The sequence below is a fragment of the Anopheles marshallii genome, chromosome 2, assembly GCF_943734725.1.
Source record: "Anopheles marshallii chromosome 2, idAnoMarsDA_429_01, whole genome shotgun sequence".
Classification (NCBI taxonomy): domain Eukaryota; kingdom Metazoa; phylum Arthropoda; class Insecta; order Diptera; family Culicidae; genus Anopheles; species Anopheles marshallii.
Genome location: NC_071326.1, coordinates 24,185,452 through 24,209,418, shown reverse-complemented (window position 1 = coordinate 24,209,418; position 23,967 = coordinate 24,185,452). Strand labels below are relative to the sequence as shown.

Genomic DNA, 23,967 nt, shown 5'->3' with positions numbered 1-23,967 from the left:
CAGTTTCTTATTAGAACAACAAATCCTACCATAGTTTGGATTGCTCGACTTGACTCGAAGCACGACCAAGAACATCCTCTCACATGTAAAGAATTAGACTGAAATTATGTCATTTAATTATTCAACCAGACATTATGCAAGCCTGGTCACGATCCCAGTTATTAAAGGAAGAAAGTTTTGCTTAATACTAAACAAATACAACATACAGCATGTTCCGATGTTTTTTCTTCATGGTATATTTGACAATACTTTACAATACATTGATACATCGCTGGCATTATATTCATGCATTTGCCCTTCTTAAACTTTCCTTCCACTCCTTGCTTCGTTCATCCCACTGCTCCCAAACGGCTTCGATAAATATTTCCAAGGATCTATGATGCGGCATACGCTTTTTAATGCATTCATATATGCTATATACATGTAGAACTATATGACACCTAACGGTATATTCTCTATTCGAGCATGATGATTGATTATGAATAATACATTTATTCGACAGCGGTCACACTGCATCCCGTTCGTCTACTGCTTTTGTGCGTCTACTTGTGTGTTCTACTATTATTGTCAACAACATAGCTCCTGTTTGGTTTTCTCTGTTCCTTTTATTCAGCGCACTTTTCAGAGCCCGTAAGCTACACGTGTATGTATTTTCCTCTTCCCCTTTTCTCGCAACATAACGCCGTCACGTTGTTCTTTCTCTACTAATTACTACTACTGCCTTTCGTTCTAACGCTGCCGATTAACCAGCCAATAGAAATCAGGCTTATGGAAGCTCCGTTTAAAATAATGTTTTTTTTTCAATTCTTTAAACGACAAAGTCTTTTCGCTATAATTTGAATACGTTTCGTGCAAATGTTTGGGTTTGCTTACAATTTTTTATGCTTTAGCAATTATATGTAATTTATGTTACGGTTTTGCTAAAATTTACCAAGCACACGAAGTTTTTTTTTAGCAACAATTGCTTATACAATGATGTTGAAAAATGAATTTGCCAGCAAGCACCGATCTTATACATAGAAAGAAGAAGAACATATTTCGCTTTGATTAAAATATTGATATGTGGCTTTTCGTTGACTGGAATGGAAATGATTGAAACTCGTTGTTATGCCTTCAACGAATTAAGTAAGAAAATTAAAAAGAGTGTGCATTTTTTAAAAATTTGAACACTATTTGCGGTGTCTGGACCTGTTTTGTTGAATTCTTGAGTGAATGGTTTCAGTACAGAGTGGCAACCCAGTACACGCCTGTAATGTAGATGCATGATCGTCTATTGAGCTTTGATCGCACACAGATGGGGATACTATTTCGCCCGTCGAATAAAACAATATTAATGGGAGTTGTTGCGCTCTATGGCTTAGTACACGACATTTGTTTCCATACGTAAATCTCACTTATGACACGCGATAGTTTCGCTAATGAAATCCATTAAAAACTGACGTCAAACAATTACATCATAGTACAATAATAATAGTAATAAACAAAACACAACTTATAACAGCCTTCAGAAAGGATGGTAATAAAAAAGAAACACTACACTTTAAAACAACTCTAAGGATCATTCAAATCCTCTCACGTTACTCCCTCAGCTGCTCTCGTTCCTTGGAATGTGACGTTTCTTTTGGGTCGGGATCAAAGAAAACGGATGGTTAAACTGTTCGTGTATGATGCGTAAATTGTTTAAACCTGAGCTGGTTTGGTCTTTCCTACGACCATGAGCATTTTCTGCAGGAACCGCGTTAAACCCACTGCAAAGGAAGTAAATTTAGAAGAATAAGCAAACGAATTAGTTGATGTGCCCTGGTGGAAGTAATCGATATGGTGCTAAATAGTGTTGTAGCGAAGTGCTGATCATGGTGCGTACATTTTGATTCTCAGTTTGTGTTTCTGTTTTGTGATTAAAATTTTGTGCGCATACTAGAATAGCTTCAAAATAGGTGAATAGTTTTATAGACATTGGTGAGGGAAATGAAGAAAACACGCATTTAGAACACTATTAATGTAACAATCATTACAAAGGTTAATCTTAACACTTGAGCGTAATCTTCAACTCCCTCAATGCATGCAAACTGATTAGAAAAAAAAATTAAATAAGAAAGTTTAAACAAGTCGTTCAAATACACGCCCAAACAAACACACCTGTTAAGTGGTAGTGAAACGTTCGCAAACAAACGAAACCCAATACGTACTAAAACGATAAAACTAAAAAATGATAAAAACCTTTTCGCGTTTATTTCTGTTTTGGCCGCACCACCATCATTAACTTTTGTAAACTCTGCGTAAATCCACCTGTGAAGACGTTTCCAAGTAGGAAGAGAAAGAGAGAAAAAAAGAATCGATAGAACGAGATAGGTAGGTTTTGGTTTTTAGCAAATGAGAAAAATAATCGATTTTGACTACAACTACACAATAATTCCAGTTGCCAATTATATTAAAACGTGACTGCAGGGGATGGGATCCGTTACAAAGAAGCTTCTACTAAAAGCTTGTTTTGGTTAAGGGATCGGGATTAAGGGTGGGAATGGGCGGTGGGATAAATTTCGGGGCAAATTTTATCAAACTTTGCCGAGCTGCCAAAGCGGCCCCTATCTTTCGCTTACCCATCGTACGGTTGAACCATTTCGGTTTGTTTCGCCACGCGATAAATATGCAGTAGACAGGAATGCTGGAAAGAATCATAAGACATCCGTAGCCCGTCTCCACCGGGCTGGCAATCATTGGGACGACGGTGACGAACACGGTAGCGATGAGATACAGGATGGGGAAGATGAGATTCACCTTGATCGGACGGTTCAGTTTCGGCTGCTTCCACCGAAGCCACGGCAGACACAGCACAGCGGCACCGATACTTAGCTACATTCGATAGGATGGAAAGTATTCAAAATCATGTATGAGAGTGGCTGAGTGAAGATCGTTGCGAAAAAAAAAACACTCACCCAAGTGGCAAACCCGACGTAGTTAATTAGTGCGAATATGTCCGACACCGTCAGATAGAGCATGGACAGGAGGGCCATTATCAGTACGGCGGGCGTCGGTGTGAGGCGCTGTATTTGGATCATGGTAAGAATTTCCGGCATCTGACCTTCGCACGCACCGGCATAGAACAGCCGGGATGAGGTAAGCAAAATGCCATTCACTGCGCCAAACGTTGACAGCGCGACAAACACTGGAAGAAATAAACATGAACATAAAGGCCCGGAAATAAAATAATCGTTGACGATAGCTTCCCGGCCCCGCAGTACAAGCGGCCTGGTTTTAGTCCGTCTTAACCGACGAGAAACGATTCGAAAATTCGATCCAGCATGATGCGGCGTAAAAACTTACCCGGTATCGTCCACGCAAACATGCCAAACACCCGATCGGCAAATGTGACTGCTACCGCTTCCGAACCGAGCACCTCTTCCGGCGACAGGATGGTGTAGAAGGACACGTTGGTAAACACGTACACAACCGTCACCAGCGTGCAGGAAATTGCGATGGCACGGGGCAAATTCTTTACCGGGTCCTTCAACTCCTCGATGATGAAGTTCAAATAGTTCCTGGAAGGATTTATTTAGGAAGACACAGCAAAAAAAAAACAGCCGGAACGCAAACGCAATAAGAGGATTAGTGTGTCAGCCTGACTGTCTGAGATGGTGAGAGCTCCGGGGTACAGGAATCTATACATCATTACATCTCCATGTCCACGTTGAGCCCCGGTGGACATCATTAGAGAAAGCGGTAATAACAACACGACACCCATTGGGAAGGAACAAACGCAAGGGAAAATAAGAAATCAACAAGGAACATAAACTTACCAACCGTTGTAGGCAAACAAACCCGAGTAGAAGGACAATGCGAGCGATGTTACCTCCGTTTTGGTGTTATCGAACGTGAAGTATTCCGTGTTGCCTGCGGGAGAACGAAAGAAACATAATGCAATCCAGCGGCACAAAACACGACGTATATGACATGAAGAGACAGATGTGCTTTACCGGTAAAGCGTATAAAAAGGAAAGCAAAGCCGATTGTGCAAAAAAAAAACAAAACAAACAAAAACAATTATTCGAAAAAAGTGAAACTGACCAGCATGCTGGCGAAATGGACGACATCTTAGACGACCGGTAATACCGGGACCGGCGGTCTCTAACGATGCCCCCTGGCCGGTCTAGATTTCTAGACTGCTATTATCAAATTTACCGTACACAATACATCGGGTCAGTGAACAATGCCGCCCGCTCGGACCGTCAAAAGTCGCAACGGAGGCCTACACTAAATCAGCTTAATTGAATGTGGGCTGACAATCGCTCCGGTACGACAATCCCGGCTGCAACCGACCAGTGGAGATGATCGGTTAATGTCGGCTGACATGCAGCTGTGGCTGGGTTCGGGCTGGCATCATCGTCAGAAGACGATCATCCACAATGTCCAGATTTGTTGGAACAATTTTGGCAATTCCTACTGAATGGCTGCATTAAATTCCTGCCACATGTATGTATGGCACGATTTAAATGGTTGGTTGGACAGCATCGTCAGAATGCTATTACACACTGACCACGAGTTGTTGCTAAGCATTCAATGCAGCGAGCGATGCGTTACATTGTCACCGGCTTCGCACTACAATATTTCCGGTCCCGACAGCAAGCCGATAAAACATCAACACCATACTCGCTAAGCCTTCCCGGGCCCTCCCAGTAGTAAACGGTTTACAGCTTTAAAATCCTGCTCGCCTCGACGACACTAAGCCACCTACCGCGAGCATCAAAACAAACAAATAAATCTCGCACATCCCGCCCGGCCTGGGCACTGTTTCCACGTGTCGGCAGTGAAAGTTCGCGAAGTGCAACACAGCACAGACCCCCCCCTCAGAGTGCTGTCGTCAACGCGCGTTACGAGTTGTGGCAGCATCATCCTCCCTCCCCCATCAAGAACACGCCACCACCGTGAGCCTGTTTTTGCATCGACATACAGCTGCACCTGGCGCTACTGATTTATGCTAACCATAGTCGTACACGGGCGCGTTGCGTAACAGGAACCGGGTTCGCGGAACCTGGTGCGCAACCGTTCCCAACACACTTACCGCGGAACAGATAGTAGGCACCGGCACCGATGATGATGAACAGGGCGAGCAGCTTGGCGTAGGTGAAGATATCCTGCACGGCCGTGGCCCATTTTACGTCCCAGCAGTTGATGAACGTCAGCACCACTGTGGGTGTGAGATGCGGCGGGAAGAAAATGGAAAATGGAAAGCGTTAGTGTGCGCAAACAGGACTTTTACAACAAAACAACACAACATTACGGCATCGGGAGCAAATATAAAACGCTGACATTAAGCTCAGGAAATAGCACCCAAGATGCTGGGCGATATGTTTGTCCGTACTGGAAGCTGATTTGCATAAGCGATCTAAATTCAATATGGCCCATAAAGCTACAGGCTACAGAAGCTTGCGCGGGTCTTTGTTTGTTGAAAAAAAAAATGGATTGCGTGAATCCGATCGTAAAGTTAGAAGGAAAGCGATTTCCATTCATCTTTCGGTTTGCGGCGTTTGTCAATGTGTGAAAGGATACGAATTCCTGGGCGAATACTTACGGATACAGCAGACGGCAAGGAGACGGGCCGCATCTTCTGGCGGTTGGCATTCGGGGAAGAATGGTTTCAGTACGTACACGCTGAACGTGAGCGCGACGATGGCTTGCGAACAGGGCCGCACTATCATACATTCGATCCAGAGCCGGATGAAGGCCAGGAATGGACCGAACGTTTCCATGATGTACGCATAATCGGCACCGGACTTTTTGATCATCGTGCCGAGCTCGGCGTAACAGTACGCACCGACCTGCAAAGAAGGATTGGGAAGAAAGATCTTTCATTAACCCTATTCGGAAGGGTCTGGCGATTCGGTAGTCCTGCCACGATAGCACCCAATTTCGGCTTATTATTCAATCGTCTGCTAATGGATTTGCCTGTCGCGAAGATTCGCACTACGAATAACGCCATTCCGTGTGTTTCTATTCTTGGGGGTCGCTCTTGAACCCTGCGCGCGGTTACGTGAAACCGGTTGAGTTGATCGTTAAACAAAAAAAAAAGTTGTTTTGCATCCCGCCACCGAGGCATCCAGTAGAGGTTTCGATCGGCCCGGTTACTACTTACCATCGAAAACAGGCCCGAAATGATCCACACGATCAGCGACATGTTGACGCTGCCGGTGTTGATGAGGACACCGGTCGGCGAGACGAAAATGCCGGATCCGATAATCGAACCGACGATCACAGTGATACCGTTGACGAGTGTCATTTTGGGCTTGAGCACGATGTCGCCACCATCACCGCCTGCTCCGTTCGCTTCATCCTTCGCGCTTTTCAGCGAGTCCTTGCGCTGCTGCTTCTCGTCCTTGTTGAGCGCTTCGTCCTCCATGGTTGAGCGATGTCAATACACAAACTGTACGGGGATGAAAGAGCAATCGGGAAGATGTAAGGCGACGAGCGGTTTTACGAGCGGACGTATCACATTATCGCTCCCTGCGTATCACAATCACCGCACAAATCACATATCATTACTGCTGGACTAATGCTATTGTACACTGATTATCTCGATGCGATATGGGACTATAATTTACGACCACAGATCAAACAAGATGTACTACACACTGGTGGTTGACAACGAGCAGGGCCGGGATAGGATCTTGGGTCCAACGGTTTGCTGCCGACCCGGTGCCGAATAGGTGTAATTTGTTAAACGATTAAAACCAGTCGAGCCACTGCCGAAATAGCAACAACAATCGGAATTGTAAACAACGCCGATCCTTGCACTTTCGACAATGGAGTCGCACTGGCCGCCGTGCCGGTGTGGTGATGGCGTCTCATTAGCAAAAATAATGCTCCTGCTGTATGCGTGCAAAGGTGGCTGATTAGAACGATCCGGCACAGGGTGTCCCGTTAATAATGTTTGAATATTTGTTTTTTATTATTTTTAAGTAAATTGCACTATTTAAAATTTCATGAAGCCTTTCTTTTTAGCCACACATTAGACATGTTCGTGCAACACCGTCACACACATCAGCACCTGCATATTGCAGCTTTGTGCACACAGTACGTTCTGGTAACCGTCACCAGACACACGTTCCACCAATCAACGGTAACAGCAGCGCGTTAAGCCGGGCGTGCCGTCGGTATCTTCGCATCCCATCCCGGCTCAATTGAGTGTTCCGATGTGAAAACTTCGTCAATTAAACGACATCGAGCTAATCGAAACGTGACGAAACACCTTCTCCCATACCATTGCCCAACCGGGCCACACACACACACCTCAAAACCGAAGGGCAAATTTGACAACCGGGCAAAACGACGAACCGTTGGAGTACGCCGGCACAATACCCGCACGTGGATGCAGAACTTTTGCCCCGGTGTTTAAACAGCTTTACTACCCGTGAGTGCGTTAAATGACCTCCATTTATTCCTTGACGTTATTTTCCGCTTCAAACTGTGGTACGGTTGTTCCGGGGACTCACCGACCACACCGGCTGCGGGAAAAGCCGTCACACACGCGAAACGAAACTGATTAACGTCAGACCGGTTTTTTTTTTAAAGAAGATCCAGTGCGTAATGCACGATTGCACGAATTGTAAGCTTGGCTCACGTATGTAAATTACACTTGCGAGAAGTGTACGCGATGCTCGGCCAATCCTGAACGGAGCGGCCGTTTCCGCTTAGGGAAGTTTTTGAATGAATCCTTTCTGCTTTTACGTTGTGGAACACAAAGGAGGCTTTGGCAGCACAAAAGAGAATACTGGCTGAAGGGAACTTTCAAGGTCAGTCTGTTTGCGAAACAAAGGGGGGTTCGAACGGTTCACAACAATGAGGGAAACAGAGGAAGCAATTTTAAACACATCCTTCCGTACAGGCCGCACATACCTTTCGTCACTTGTGTGTGTGTGTTTCTTTGCAAAGAATTACACCTTTTAGCTGCTTTTATACCTCAAAAAACGGTTGTTTTAATATAAAACACTGATCGTACAACAATTATTCACCGATCACACCCGGGCACTAGTGTCGTGGCAGAACCGCTCTGACCACAACGACCACATGCACACACTGCAGGACTTGGCGGGCTTTTCCTTCCACACCGGTCGAGTGTCGACATTCGAATGGTTCCAACGGTTCGACCGGCCAGCGGCATATGCCGTCCTCTAACGCAATTCAAACGTTCCACCGGTCACTCACCGAACGGTTCGGACGGTTCGTACGAGGCACTCACCGGTACGGAGCGACCGTACGATGGCGCCCCGTTTCCCCGTTCTTGCCGCTGTTCGCTTCCAAACCCACCGCCCACCCTGGATCGGATGATCCGGCTGATAACAAGCACAGCCTCTTCGCTACGGCCACTATGTTCGATCGAAAGCGGTGCGTGTTTGTGTCTTTCCCGCACCGCAAGTGAGCCAACGTGACGTGTGGGTGAGTTCTACGTTCTATGGATTCTTTAAAAAAACACACACTCAAAAGGGGTTCAGTGGAAAGGGTTTAGGAATCTGGCGGTTTTTTTTTTCTCGTATCGTCGCCACTCGCCTGTATCACCTGGGGACAGGCTTTGAATACGTTTAGGAGAACAAGTTTTGTTTGGGGTGAACTTTATCGCGGGATGGGGCGAAAGCTTGACGGCAGATGGATGTGTTTTCGGGTAATCAAAGCTTGACCGCGCTGCGGAAACGTGTTGAGTCACGTTTGGGTTTTTTTTTTCAACACTCTCGCCTGATCGTATGACCTCTAGGTGGGTACCGGACACAATGTTTGTTTTGTTGCTTCTAGCATGAGCTTTTTTTGTGGATCGCGAAGAAAACGTGCGTTAAAACGTATCGAGATCATATATCGTCCAACTGCAGGTAGTTTTGCGCTAAAAACAAAAAGGCAAAACAATTAACACTTCTTGTGGCTGAGGAATTCTATATCCGAGGGAATTCTTGTCTGCTAACCTTGACGCATCATTAGACACTGGTCTGGGTGTGTGTTTTCAACATCGGGTGGCTCTTATCTTACAAGACTGTCCCCAAAACAAGGCGAAGACTAATTTGCATGCTCACTTAATGGAACCGAAAAGCTTTCCGTCAGGACTTTATGACCATCCATATAGAGCTGCTGATAAACCTCGCCAAAGGCAGACCACGATTTAATCAAATAAGCAGTACTAACTGTTGCACAAATTATCTTTACACCGTGCACTACTGCGACATTAGCGGCATTCGTGCCGCAGCATCCTATCCGGATGTCGATCGATTTTTTGTTTGCCTTTCTGTGGACGTCACACTGATTATTTGTGCTTCCACAAACCCCCCAAAAACTCCACCACCACCACCGTTGGTCGTCACGTGATGACAGTTCGCAATGCGCTCGTCGTTTTGCTCACATTGGCTCACGGCTTCCTTTTCTGCGGGAATGTCCTCGTTCCAGTTATCATATCGCGTCACGTCCAAACACCGTCCCTAATTGATGAATCTTGAGCACACTTGAACTGATGGAAAACTAATTGATCCGTTTCGCCCGTTCGCTGGTTTTTGCACAATGGAGGCCAGTGTTGGGCACACTGTTATACTTTAATTGTGATCTTATAACGAAAGAGCACCATCAGAAGTAAGATTTCTTGGTTTGGTTGAACGTTACACCATAGAGCTGTCTATTTTACGCACAATTTTCACGTTAATGTACGACTACCTGCACAAAGATGCTTACCGTTTGCGTTTTTCCGAGCGTATGAGCGGCTACTGTGCGAGGGACACTTTTCCGACGTACAACGAAGACGATCCGTGGATGAATGCGTCCCTTGGTGGATGCGCGGTTGCTGAGGGGCGTTATCCTTACTGTACGCGAGCCACCGGGGGACCGGGTAGGATGGCAAATATCCGTGCATTACATGACGTCTAAAAGCAGGGAACCACATACACACACAGAGACAAACAAGATCTTGAAAGGGCGCATGCTCCATGGAAGCTGGAAAGCGTTCCTCGTGGGAAAGTGACGGTAGTGTCACATGTCAGCCTAACAGCAGGAGCATACCTCTTCGCGAAGAAGAGACGAATGCAGTCGAAAGGCTCAAAGTCTCTATAAGCAAACACAACAACAACTGCCGGCCCAAGCAAAGGCACATAACCTCCAAACAACAGGAATGCGTTACGGTATTGCCAATCGGGAATTGCCGGGAATCCATCGTCGAACGGACAGTTTGAATTGATAACGCCACGAGAATGCGTTGCCCTCAGTACGGCTAACTCACCGTGTCCATCCGCCAACCATCCGACCAACGTGACCTTGTGACGTTAGCGCGCTTCCCTGTTCGTGGCCAACCCTGGATTAGTTTGTTCACATGCCGTGCGCTTATTTTTGTGCTCACTATCAAAATCTGGGGTTTTGTAAAGCGAGCACCAATTATCAGTATTTACAGCGACGTAATTGCAAGATGAATGTCCGAAGAACCGCCACAATCCGGTCCGGCGCGGAGTCGTCGGTGCGAGCTGAACTTTAGCTCGTGCGTCATCCTTCGGTCTGGCGCCACCCTGTCTTTCAGCGTGCGTTTCGGAATGAATCCACTTTATCCGCTGCTTGCGGTGACAGTTCGCTTAATTTGATCCAACCGTTCGTGATGGGATGCACCACTGGATGCGCAGTGTGGCTGTGGGGGATTATGCTAGCCACCCCATCGATCGATGCACCGATTCCAATACGGGGGGGGGGGGGGGGGGTTTTAATGGCTGATGAAACTCATCCCGTGGCTTGCATCAGTGTCGAATGCAACGTACGTTACGGTCGCAACCGGCAGGGTGCTGAAGAGGGCGTAGAAAGCGAACGAGAGATTGTGGATTGTCAGTGTCGCCTGCGGTCATCAACTGGGTTCGGAATGGGAAACGCGGTTGTGGTTTCCAATGTTTTTATTTCCCTCCCCCCCCAGTAGTTTGTTTACTTACAGACGTATTTTCCTTTGCATGCAAACGAACGAATAATTGGATGTGATTGCAAAACTGCACAACTTTGAATTACCTGCAGGTAGTGCTTGGTAGTAATCATGTTGAAGTCGTTTGAAGTCACTTAGTTGCCGTACTCATCCTTCCCTCTACTAATCGATTTCGTTGGAACGTACGTCAGCGTATGCAAGTACCGCAATGGGATACGTTATGGTTATAAAAATTCATTCATTACCAGCCGCCAAGAATCGATTTATTGCCATCCGCACGTCGTTATGGCACGATTAACGGTCACGGAACGGAGCTATTGCATCATCGCCTCGACTGCTCGAATCGGAAGCTGCTGGAAGGAGATATGCGAGCTGCACGACAATAACGGTATTCAAATTGTTGTTTTAGGTTTAGGTTCTTGCACGGGAAAGGTTGGGCCAAAGGAGATTTATCAATTTATCAATCATCGCCAAACAATAAATCTGCTGATGCTTATACGATGTTGACCCGTAGCCAGAACCGTCACAGTGAACGCTTTGTGCACCTAATCGTCATATTGAGAACAGTTCTTGCCTCAGGTGTGTGTGTTGTACCCTATTGCGCAAAGCCCCACGACAGCTTATTAGTGGTTATTAACCCGACATTGACCGTTTATTGATCGAAAGCTCAAGATCATCTTGGTGACGGTTGCCACCATGCGCTCAGCTTTTCACTTTCATCCATCGCCCCCCGGGGCCGCAACGGTGTGGAGGTGCTACGTGCTTGCCGTATCATAAAATCTTCGACCACCGCAGCTGACACTGGACTCGGCCGGTGCTTATCAGCTGGCCATATATCGCGGCGGTTCTGCTGGGGGTTGACACGCAGACCACGCCACAGTGGTCTTCTGTGTCAACAGAGAAGAGCGAACAGTAAGCGCCCAGAACATAATTATCAGCTGTAATTGTGGTGCAAATTACGCTTCCAATTAAAGTTGCTACTTTGCAAGCAAACCAGTAGTCGTTGATAAACTGCTAACGCGTGTATTTTGTGCGGTTATTTGCGATGGAGGGAGACCGCTGTCTCGGGATTAAAAGCAATTCACCTGAAATGTGTATTTTTTTTTTTCCTCCCGTTTAACCAGTTTCGGCTGATAACTTGTGCTCCATCATGCTACTAAATTGATTACAAATTGTTCTACAAAATTCCAAAGCTTCATGATTGAATTGTACAATATGTGTATTGTGTTATGTAATTTATAATACTTAATGTATTATGTTATGTAAAATGTTTGAAACAAATAAATCTTTTGTACACCTTGCGCTTCACTTTCACTGCACTGAAGGAAATTTGAAAATAGCGTTACTGAAATGTTTCAAGCCGGATAGTTCAGTTCAGTCGTCGATGAAATATTTCACCAGCTTGTTTCAAAGTTCCCAGGCAGCAACATCGTATGCAATCGGCCCTCAACAATGCCTTATTAAGAATTCTACACCAATGGGTGTGTGGCCTTCCACGGATCGTTCGTATTAGTGCTGGGAATTATGATTTATCTGAGATTCATAAATCATCCAAGATTCATGACCTCCACCCATAGGTGTGAAGGTCACCAGTAGTCAAAAATGGGCCGTAACTACCATTCCGTTTAAGGCCTTCAAGGGCCGTGATCCGCGACTTGTTGCTCTGAGGATTCATGAATCTTTTAAGAGTCGATTCCTGATTTGAATGATTCCTCACTAAAGGTTCATATGAATGACTCTTCTGAAAAGATTTATTGCGCACAACACTAGTTAGAGATTTCTCAATTTCTAGTAGTGGTTTTCTAAGAAGTAGGTAGGTAGCTGTCAGAAAATAAACTTAAATTACATAAAACTTTTTACTTGTGTAGCCATTAGACACGCAAATTATTTAAAAAAATACAATTTGTCAACAATAAGAAAAATGATTTAGTAATAACAGTTTTGTCACGAAAATTAGCTGACATAAAATTTATTTAGTCTTTTAAATTTATGTACTCAATTACATATAAATAGTTTTCCTCGTGTTTGGGCAACAAAAGCAGATCGCACTCTATACGAATGCACACTGTTCGAAGCATTGCGATTTCATAGTTCAATATTTAATATTAAATATTTTAACGTACAATATGAAGATGTCCAAAAGCATGCAAAATTTGCAAAATTTCTTTAAGTTTAGAATTTCTAGCGCCTGGAAAGTAAACACACCATAGTTTTCGATTATATATTTATGTTATGGTTGTATGATTGTTCGATGTATGAAGACTTTTTCTAAAGTAAAATAACCTTTAGTAAAAAAAACAACCACTTTACAGTTTCATAACAAACGTATCAAGCATGTTCTTCTTACAGCACACGTTGATTTGAAACGTGTTTGCATAGTTCTCTCATTTGCTCATCATTTGGCACTAAATTTATTTAGAAAGCGCATTCAACTAACATTCACCGATAAATCACACACCAGCTCGCCCTTTTGTACACACATCGACCTATCTGCACGGTTCGGCTGTATATTCTTACCCATCTTCCACCCGTCACGCACACTCACTTTCTTCATTCGCTCAGAATCGGTAATAAATGACAATGATCTTCATGAAAAGAAAAACTACCAAACGCACATGTGCACCGTCGGGTTTGTTACGCTTGCCTGGCAGCGAACGGCTCAACCACCAGATGAGCAGCACCATTTGCCCTTGCCTTGTAACTGATCACGCCTAACAATTGCCAACCAAAGTAGTGGTGATTCCGGGATCGGCGTGTGTGGATTGTCCCGCCAGTTCCTTGTGGTCGACGGTGCGCGTTGGATGCGCTGGTGAGATGAGTTGCTGCTGTCTGGTCGTGTCTTACCATTTGATCGTAAATTTAGTGGACCGTTTTTCGGAAACGCTCCGGGATATAGTGTACTGCCGCTGTAGCGGCAAGGGCGACGATTTATCGGAACAATCGGCCAACCAGTGCGGCCAAGTATCTGCCGTGCCGACAGGTGGGCCGACGGCAGCACCACCGACGTCGGGGTGTGTGTTGACAAACCGGCCACGCTACGTCGTGATCAACGATACGGTCGAGTTGGAGCCGTTCTATTACGACGTCGATCGGCGGTACAGTGAGTTGCTGCTTCGCGATCGTCCCGTAGGAACCTGCATAGTGAGACCGTTCAAGCTGAAAGTGAGTGACGTTAGTGGGCACATATTGTTTTTCGCTCCTGAAGAACTGTTAATAATTAATTATGTATTACAAACAGCATGCAACGATCCGGTACATCCTGTCCATCCGTGCGCCCGAAACTTACTTCCATCTATTCATCCGACATGCCGGCAAGAATGGGATGTACGCACTCGGGTTGGAAAAAGAGCAGGAAAAGCGGTTCAAATTTCCCACCGACATCGTGCGCTACTACCAGATCCATCGGCTCGTGTGTACGCGAGCAAAACAGTCGACAACGCTGCAACTCCAACCGCTACCGATTTCGGATGTGGCAAAGGCAGACTCCACCACGGCGGAGGTGACTTAAAAAAGTATGCAAAATAAAATTTTATTTCCACAGTAAAAATACACCCAGAAATGGAGCTCGTTATGTACAGTGCGTCGTGTTGGTGCGCCGATAGCGTTGCACCTCGTGCGCGTGTGTTAGGTGGCGACGACCGCTTTGTACACGCAGTGTCCATTCTGCATCAGTGCTGGCCACAGGAACGCACGGATAATGTCGGAGCGCTTCTCCGAAATCGGGTACCGTTCGTGCTTCTCCGGCTGCAGAAGACCTGTGGAAGCGTTGTGAGGTGTGAGAGGGGGACGTACCCAGCGCAACCAGCACCCACTTACCGAGCGTAAAGTCCGTATCGAGGTAGTATGGGTTCGTTTGATTTACCATGCGCCACGCTAATCGCACACAGTCGCTGATGTAGTGGATGAGCGGTATGCAAGCCTCTAGGCAGGGGTACTCGTGCAGCGTCGACAGGACCTGGTTGGCAACCTGCCGTTCAACGTCACCCATCGGGAATCGGTCGGCCGTCTCCTTCAGCTGTTGCCGCACGGCCCGATCGAGTGCGGCCGTCGATTCGTCGTTCGCATCCAGCACGTACAGTGTGCGACGCACCTCTAGCACCTTGCGCTCCTTCAGCCCATGGCAGGCACGGAAGGCAAGCTGGAAGGAAGCGGTTATTGAGCTGTCAAGGCATGGTTTGGTGGTCACAAAACTTACCACTATGATCGAGAACAGTATCTTTGCCTTTAGCTGGTGGGCGTGTTTGAGCTGTGGCAGCGAGTTGAGCGAGTCCAGGGTGTCGATGCGATTTTTGCTGTACGTTACGCTGTACTGTCGAACCAGCTCCGAACTAAAACAATAGAGGAAAGTGTACCATTAGCACTGTGCGCTGTGCTGTTTCCCAAACCGCTAGACCTCATACTTAGTTTCATCAATGTCGGAATCGGAATGGTAGCCGTCACTTCCACCGCTGCTGCACCCGTTGCTGGTCGGGCTGCTCGGGGGCAGTGTGGCGATCGGTCCCATCAATCCCAGCACCGTGTCGCAGCCGCGCGAATAGTTCATCAGCAGCCCGGCGGCAGGTCGTTCCTCGGTGTTGGCCGTCGCATCAGTGCGCCGGATCTGGCCAACGCAGAACAGCACCTCCTTGTCGTTCTGCACCCGCTGGGAGAGGTTTTCCACCAGCTGGGCTAGCTGTTTGAGCGCCGGTTTGTCCAGCATGGTCAGCAGGGTCTTGTTGTCGATCAGCCGCTGCTGGATGTCACCGTACCCGATCGCTAGCAGTCGCTGGTGGGAGGATTGGGCAGGATCTTGATGTGCGGTAACCGGGCTCAGCTCCTCCAGCTTGTGGATGGCAGTCTTGTACGTGTCGATATGTCGCTGCAGCTCGTTTTTGAGCGCCACGTGCAGCGATATGAGACTGCCGGTCTGGTCGGCAGTAAGCCCATGCACGCCGAGCCCTTGGATTGCTTGGTCGAGCTGCTTGCGGCGCGCTAGAAGCGATTCCCGCAACGATGGTTGCCAAATGCCGATGGCTTGGGCAAGCTTCATGCATCGCTGCCGCAGTCCCGTCTCGTGCGGGTTGCTGAACAACTTCACCAGATGCCACATGATCGCTTCGCACGGTACGTCCGGACGTGGGGTGGCAACAACCGCATTTAGCCTTGGCAATGAGAAGAAAAACCGTATTAGTTTCTGCTGTTGGGCGAGATTTGCAGATTAGTTTAAATGGAATGTTCTTAGGCGTAAGTGAGCGAGTGATCTACATTATGATTGAGAGTTGCACCTTTAACACCGCCCTCGATTTTTGGAGGCTAGCAATGATTAATGGTTTTGCTCGTCTAAAAAGGGTTTCTAACGCAGGTCAATTAACAGTATCTCGGATGTCTGTGAATTGTTTTTACACTGCCAGCGAAAGGGCGAAAAAGGTGAATGCAGTAGAAAAAAAAAATCTACAATGTTCTTCCATTGATAACACATCCCGTTGTATCTTAGTCATGGTGTAACGAGCTTCGTGTAACGCTTCCATTATTAAACTTTGGCCTTTTTTTTGGCTCACCTTGTGCGTTGTAGGTAAGCAAAGCAGAAACCTTTCCAATAGAAGAACAAAAAACGTTAAAGTTCGATCAGTAATTAAGGCCAGCCATAGTCGGCTATCCACACACACTGATCTGATTTACTTAAATAGCAATAAGCCGACGTAATTCAAATCGGGCGTACCGCACCAGAGCAATCTCAAGCATTGTGCATTTATTTTGTTTGTAGCCTAGTTTTTTTCTTTCTTTCTTGAATTCCTCCAGCACAAGTGCATCGTAGTTTCCCTCCTATCGGTGGACCAACGTGATCAATTCGAACTCGAACGAATACAGGTCATTGGGAAACGCATTTGTTGGTCCAGATACAATTTCCCAAAAACACAATCGACAACGACCCACGAGCAGACGGTGATCAGTTCAATATGCTGATCTTTGCTTAACGATCGGCCGATTGTGTGCGGCGATTCCGTACGGCTTTAAGCATGGCTGTGCTTGGTCGCTCCGAGTCATTCCGAGGGCCTTACCGTTAACATCCCGCTTTATGTTATTTGGTTAGTTGTTTTTTTCTGTGTCACCACATTCTACGCCACTTTCCCGAAGAGAGTCACCTACTTGGCGGGGGATTTAATGATTCGCTACTCATTGGAATTGTTGTCGCTCGACGTCAACTTCGACAGGCTGCTCAAAGCGATCGGTCGGTGGTTCAATAAAATCAGGTGCCAAAATTTGCTAAACAATCGCATCGCACCTTTTTTTGTTGCCACAGCATGCCCAGCGGATTCGTTTAAATGGGTGGCAAGATCGTGACAAGTGAAAGCAGTCGGTCAACATGTAAAGCGTTTTGGAACATAAAGATTTTTTTTGTCCCGGTTGATGCTATTTCGGGATAGTCCGGCGGCTTATGCCGGAGGAGAAATTCGCGCGGTGATTCCAACACGCGGAAGAGGAACTCCGATGTACACGCAGCGCAAAGCGTAGCCATCATCTCATCACAGCAAACAACAGGTGAGGCGAGAAGGCAAACGAGAGAAAAAACAACAAAATAAAACTCGTATGCTGTCATTTCGCGAAGTCCTTTCGACTGACAAAAATCATAAAATCTTCACGGAATGCGAAACTGACCGGCGGAATGGACACTTTCTTCTTTCTGCTTAATTTATTTCCATCCCAGTGCGGTGCCGCCGGGTTCGCCATCTCGAACCCTGCAGCAGAACTGGTTTGACCTTACCACACACACACCACCACCATTCGCCATGCCTTGCAGTAGTGGTACGTGCAGCGATACAACTTTTCATTTCACCTCCATTAATCAAATGTCCGATCGATAATAAATTGGCGAAATTGACCATTCGGCGGGATGAGTTTATCGGTGGAAGGGAAGCTACATGCCGTTGGGCCTAAAGATCAGTAGATCATTTGCCTATTGTCTGCTTGCACTGGCTGCGGGACTGCTGTGGCAGCCGGTGTGTGAACACTACGGGCAATCGAGTTGCGCGAAGGGAATGCAAACATATCACCGTTTTTGCGAGATGCCAAATCAAGGAATCAGGTTCAGGGTTGCCAGAATGGTGAAAGTCGCCACCGGCGGCTGATGGGCGATGGAAAAACAGGTTCACGGACGCGCTCGGTGCCCGGTCATTCGAAAGGACTGTGTGTCCACCACTTCCACTTACCGATTGAAGAAGGACTCGAGCAGGTAGGTACTGTGGGGCAGCGCCTCGATCAGGATATCCATCGGAAGCTCGGCTACGACCGAACGCAGTACGGACGGTCCCAGGCGACCCACGACGGTGGCAGCTTCACGGTACTGTCTGCCCTCCGATAGCAGCATCAACCGGCGGAGCACCTGCCGCGGGCTGGTGAACCCTTCGCGCCCGTCCCGTGGTGGGGCGCGAATTCTTTCACGACTGTCCGCCATTAGGGGACCGAATGTTTTCGCCCGTAAAAAAGCTGTCACTAGTGTGCCTTTCTCGCTTTATCTTGCAGTTTGTTGCAGTGTTTTGCAGGTTGTTCAGCCGGAACGGATGATACGTTACATCCGAATCTTCGCCGAGCGTCTGTGCGTGGTTGTTTACACTTGCATCGAGGTGAAGGTTAACGCAACCGAACGATTCGCCGCGATACACTCACTCACTGCTGCTGTGGGTGATAAACGTCGATCTTCGGTGTTATGTTGTATGCGCTTCAAGCTTATGCTTTATCACTATAATACACCACCAAATCTGTAACTTCCTGTCAAACCCACCGTCCGCACAAAGGTGGTTCTCACGCGCAGAAAAATTCACGGTTCGCAGAATCGAAAGGAGGTCCACCGATCCGGACCAGCGTTATGCTAACACAATTCACCGACAATATTACATCACTTGCTTCACTGTCCTCTGCGCGGTGCATCTGCAACCCGACGGTGCGCCGTGCTTGTGGAGCACTGTTTTTCCCCCCAGAAAGGCCTTGCCGGGTGGAAATTTTCACAGCTCCACCCAATCGCCGCACAAACAATCGCACGGATAAACACGGCACGTTACGGTAACGGCACCTGCCTTTGCCGTGACGCTGGTGCGCGCGAACATGTCATCAAGCGGACGTGCTTTCCGTTGCGTCCCGCTGCAGGTGTCCCGGCCACCGCACCGCCAGAAATGGGCGGAAAATCGATTTCGTTCAGACGTTGGGAAAGGGTGTGGATGTCGCGATGTGCTCGCTCCGTGAAGTTCGGGTGGTCCAAAGTCACTACGCTGCATTAATCTGTAAAGAGACGGGCGTTGGAAAACGGAACGAAAACCTTTAGCTTGACTCCAAAGGGTGGGGCGTGGTTGGAAAATTGTTCGCTAACGGATGGGCCAGAAAATGCAGAGTAGTTCAATTGTTAATAATAGGCTAAAGCAATAAAAATTGGGTCATGAGGGATGTTACGTTGGATTTTAGTGATCGTTGCTGGGGAGATACAATACGATACGTTACGATTCCACCTCAGAAGAGACAAACACTGTAGCTGTAAGCTTCTTACTATTGATGTCAAGAATTGCAGCTATATGCTTACAAGAGAGACTCTTGGGAAAGATTTGAAAATGCGAAAATGTCCGTATTTAATATCCTGTAATTTGGTGAGGGATGGGCTCTCTAAATGGTATGATCGGTAAATCATGACTTAGATGATGATGATCATGATTGAAAAGCGAGACAAGATTTGTTTAAACTGTTCCAAGGAGTCACTGCAGCTACTAATATCCTTAAGCTACTTTTTAGTGATGATTACTGTATATCCAATTTTTAAGATCAATTTTTCAGTATTTTATGGAGCATTTATTGTAGAATGCCTGGAACTCTATTGTCAGCATTGCTTCAAGAATGCACATCAACAGTTGAATCAATTTGATGACTCTAGATTCGTGTACCAAAAACACATCAAGTTCAACAGTGCAAATGTCTTCATCATCTCCAACAACCACCGTTTCTCTACCGTCCAAACGCCCAACAACGGCGGAATTCAATTGCAATTCTCGCATTCCACTATCGAAACGATCGGTCGTCCACCGTTTCGTGGGACACGAACTTTGGCAACACGCGCCAACCGAACGATCGATTTGTCTCCGGCGCTCTTTACGCCACTAAACACATCCATTATTCACGCCGCGGTCGAGTGGTCGTGACCGAGGAGTTAAGTGACTTTATTTCGTTGCGAACAGGTCGCAATGAAGGAGTCTAGCGAACGGGTGAAGATCTCAGGTTGAATGATCTTTTCGATTGATCGGATTTCGATCGAACTGTGGTCGGAACGGTTGGCAGAAGTCAACGCTGCTGGGGATCGAACAGCTCCAGACGATCTTGAACTAGTTCCCAAGCGGGACCCGGTCCGAGAATCGTTTAAGCACGCACGCTTGTGTGTGTTACATCGTAAGCGGCACCGGTAATGCTTTCATGAAATAGCCTTCAATTGCTGCAATCCTGCCGTGATTGGAGTGTGTGGACTTTGGTGCGCCGGCCATTAGCTAGAACACGCTTCCCAGCTTCGCAGAACGAAGTTTGTCCCACTTTCCGGAAACAGAACGGGGCGGTGAAAATTCCATGGGAAAGCTCGATGTTTGCCGTCGTACCGGAACGATCCGCAGCAAGGTGTCAAGACAATAAATGAAACAATCATAACCAGCGAACACACAACCGTGCCTTCGGCACAAAGGGTGCCATAACGTAGCGGAAGAAATCGATCGCATCGCAGAAACGTGCACCCGGTAACGGTTAATTGATGGGTGTTGGTGGTTTAGTAGCAACAGGGAAAATGGGAACGTCTGGAGGGATAGGGTAGCGACACCTTCACACATTGTCCACAGCAATCATCATCATCGAAGCCGCCAATCCGTTAGTCGGAACTCGATGTCGTCGTTGAATCGAAGATGATGCGCTGGAATGTTAATGCGCATCTTTAGCATACTGGCAACGTGTGCGACATCGGAAAAGCAGCTCCAGCGTGAGATTTCGCCCAGTTTCCTTACCCGGTAGTATTCTCACGCCCACCACCACCCACGGGCTGATGGTGGCATGATAAGAAGCCACTTGTCGGTCGGTTGGTTTTATCCCAACCACACCGGTGTGTGTTAAACAAAGGGCTTCTCTCTCTCAAAACAAACACTCGATGAGTGAACAGGAATAAAAAAAAACCGCTTGAGAACTGGGCACGGGCGGCGGTAAGGGAATGTACACATCAAAAGGGCGACGAGCAAAACATGACGGGTCGGGTTATGTAACGCTGTTCTTCATCGTCGCCGCATCATCGCCGTTTGCTGATGTGGGACTGCTTTTAGCTTTACCGCACGGTGATGCATCTTCTCCCCTGGTACTGAAGCTCGTTACATCAATTACAATTACGGCAGCAACTATACACAAATAATAAAAAAAAAACTCCATACCGGACAAGATGGGAACGAGGACAAAACTGCTGCAGATCATATCTCGCTAACGGAATCTCGTCGTCCGGTTTTTGTTGGGAGAAGCAAGAATTTTATGAGTTGGGCCCAGGTATGACTCATTCACACACTCAACAGCAGACGTTTCGAGTACAAAATCGTACAATTAAGAAGACAACTTTAGGTGGTGCTGTTACCCTTCTTTTAGCAACCCTAGAAAGCTTCTGCAAACATACAGACATTGTACTTGTTCTGCACTAGAAACTAACCTCGTGTGCCATCCTTAAGGGAGGGTTAAGCAACAGTCTGCTCCCGTGCAGTGTCGTGCGCTAAAACTATTGCACGCACTGTAGCTTAAATCACCTTAATTAAATTATCGAGACACAAACCGGCCCACTGACCCACAAACGACTGCAAACTCCCGGTATGAACCCTCGGGGGGAGGGAGGGTGGATTTTCCCTGCCTGCCTATCACAAATCATTTCGGAGCAGTTGCGAAGAAAGCAGTTGCAAGTTGGAAAGCTGTGGTGGGCGTCCTCTTTCACCTCGTTCAGAAATTGATAGGCTTCATTAGCATCATCGTGGCGGGATGGCAAACAAGGTGTGTAAGAAAACAATCGGTACCCGATTAGGTTCTCGCCATCATCCATCCGCTCCCCGGGGTGGGAATGGGAGCTTGATGCTGTAAACTCACGTGTTGGGTGCGTGAAACTCACGGTTATTGATTTACGAATGCAATAAACCGATCACACGCAGCTCAGAAGATAAGGGTTTTATTTTTTTCATTCACCCATTTCCCGAAGTAGATGTATTTTGCATTTTAAACGGCGTCAATTTTTCCACCGGTTCGCCCAATTTCCCCCATTTTTTTTATTTCCATCCCCCCCTCCTCCCCCCCCTTCCCTCCTTCCCCCTTTCCTTGCGAGATCATTAATCTTCGGAAGCAAAATTTGACTTATCGTTTATGGCAGCGTAAAATGGTGGTGATCGATTCGGTTTAATTTCCGTGCGCGGGATCACTGGGAAAGGCGCCCGTGTGAATGAGGTGTGCGAAATGTGCGATGCTGCTTTGCATTTTAAATTTCGATACACCACCATTACATTACGGGGAGGCTGCAAAACCGGGCAGAGGCTTGCAAATCGACCGCTTCACCGTGCCGTACCTTTGCGGAGGCAGTAATTAGTGGAGTGTTACGCTCTGTGAGGTTCACGGCGCGTTCGGTTATGATGCAACTGGTGTGGAGGGCAACCGAAACTGGACCCTCCCCCCCTTCCAAACACCCCCTCGCCGCGTGAAAAAGGGTAAATTGGCCAAACATTTTCTTCCAAAAAGGTAAATCGATACAAAAGCTTCTAAACGGACCACCACACATGTGCTGCGGCCCCTCCGACCCATTCACTCGCTTGCACTCGAGCTGCAAATTGTGCAACATTAATCGGATGGTGAGACCTCCTGCCGGTCGCGCCAACGAAGGCCCTTGGCACATTGGCGTGACGGCGCAGCATACGCGCAGATGGGCCGCATAATATGTGAAGCACGGGCACATTTTGCATTCGCCACGGCTCGAACCCTCAAAAAAAAAAAACCCCAAACTAGATAGAGTTTATTGTGCGTGACCAAGATCACTGAACTGAAGGTAAAGCGCGGGGATGCTAGATCGACGGCCTGGGGGGAGGTATAATTACCACCCCATTCCGGGGTGAGGTTATACCCCATTCGGCTATAGGTGGAGATGACGCGAAGATTTACCGGGGCTAATGGACGATGCGGACAAACACGGGGTAAGGAGTTACGAAAGAATAGATTAAAACTAAACATTGCGCTACGACGACGCAGTAGCATATAACCAGATGGGAAAGGAGTCGCCGGAAATAGTAAAACGGTTATTGGACGATTGATTGATTTTCCATCTGTCCTGTTGCTTAACCAAGCGTAACTTCTACCACGACTGCGGAGAGGCCACGCCATTCTTGCTCCGTTATCGAGCTACGTTGGTTCGGGCAAATTGATTGTAATGAGATTTTAAAGCTTCGTTTATTCACACATCATGATTGACAAGCCATGTTGTGAAGCGGTTCTACCGAGTCGGTTCCGGTGAGAGTGGTAAGAATAGAACTTTCCCAAAGCAGCGGAAAACAAGCTTGAAACTCATCCTGTATACGCAAGAACAGGTTTAGCAGTTTCTTGCATCAGCCCAGGTGGAACCATCCTCCAACCCTTTGTAGCATCTACCGTAGGATGAAGAGAGAATGGGATTTTTAATGCAGGCGTTTTGAGAAGCAGATTTAAGGTGGTTAAATTTCGAAGATTTTTGTTTCCACAGTGCTTGACGTAACAGCAGCAGCGTTTACATTATTTCAAGCGCACAGCAAGCCATGGTGCAAAAAGCTCCAACGAGCGTCTTTTGGGTGACAGCATCAAGAGTTTATTCTGACTGACTATTCTGACACAATATTGAGAAAAGCCTTACAAGCTCTAATTTTCTTCGGCATTTAAAAGATTTTTAATTTATGATGCCGTGAAGCTCTAGTGGTGAACTTTGAGAATACATTTCCTGCGGTATTCCTCGATTCCTCAGAGGTTCCTCTTAGAGATTAGCTTTCCTTCTTGTGTTTCACATTTTTTGGTTTGATGAGTTACAT

General features: G+C 47.0%; 3 protein-coding genes across 3 annotated transcripts; 1 reads left to right on the top strand and 2 right to left on the bottom strand.

The window, feature by feature from the left end:
• Window positions 1–1,680: 1,680 nt before the first annotated feature.
• On the bottom strand, window positions 1,681–6,394 carry LOC128719081 (Y+L amino acid transporter 2). Its single transcript, XM_053812702.1, has 8 exons — window positions 6,131–6,394; window positions 5,570–5,816; window positions 5,060–5,185; window positions 3,798–3,891; window positions 3,325–3,539; window positions 2,937–3,166; window positions 2,601–2,853; window positions 1,681–1,748 (listed from the first exon to the last, which is right to left on the bottom strand). Exons 1-8 carry the CDS (start codon window positions 6,392–6,394, stop codon window positions 1,681–1,683), a joined length of 1,497 nt encoding a protein of 498 aa, XP_053668677.1.
• Window positions 6,395–13,729: 7,335 nt separating this feature from the next.
• LOC128708742 (uncharacterized) lies at window positions 13,730–14,423 on the top strand. Its single transcript, XM_053803723.1, has 2 exons — window positions 13,730–14,077; window positions 14,154–14,423. Exons 1-2 carry the CDS (start codon window positions 13,730–13,732, stop codon window positions 14,421–14,423), a joined length of 618 nt encoding a protein of 205 aa, XP_053659698.1.
• A 116-nt stretch (window positions 14,424–14,539) lies between these two features.
• LOC128707218 (uncharacterized) lies at window positions 14,540–18,347 on the bottom strand. The gene is made up of 5 exons (XM_053802168.1): window positions 18,103–18,347; window positions 15,316–16,056; window positions 15,111–15,243; window positions 14,732–15,053; window positions 14,540–14,670 (listed from the first exon to the last, which is right to left on the bottom strand). Exons 1-5 carry the CDS (start codon window positions 18,345–18,347, stop codon window positions 14,540–14,542), a joined length of 1,572 nt encoding a protein of 523 aa, XP_053658143.1.
• Window positions 18,348–23,967: the final 5,620 nt, after the last annotated feature.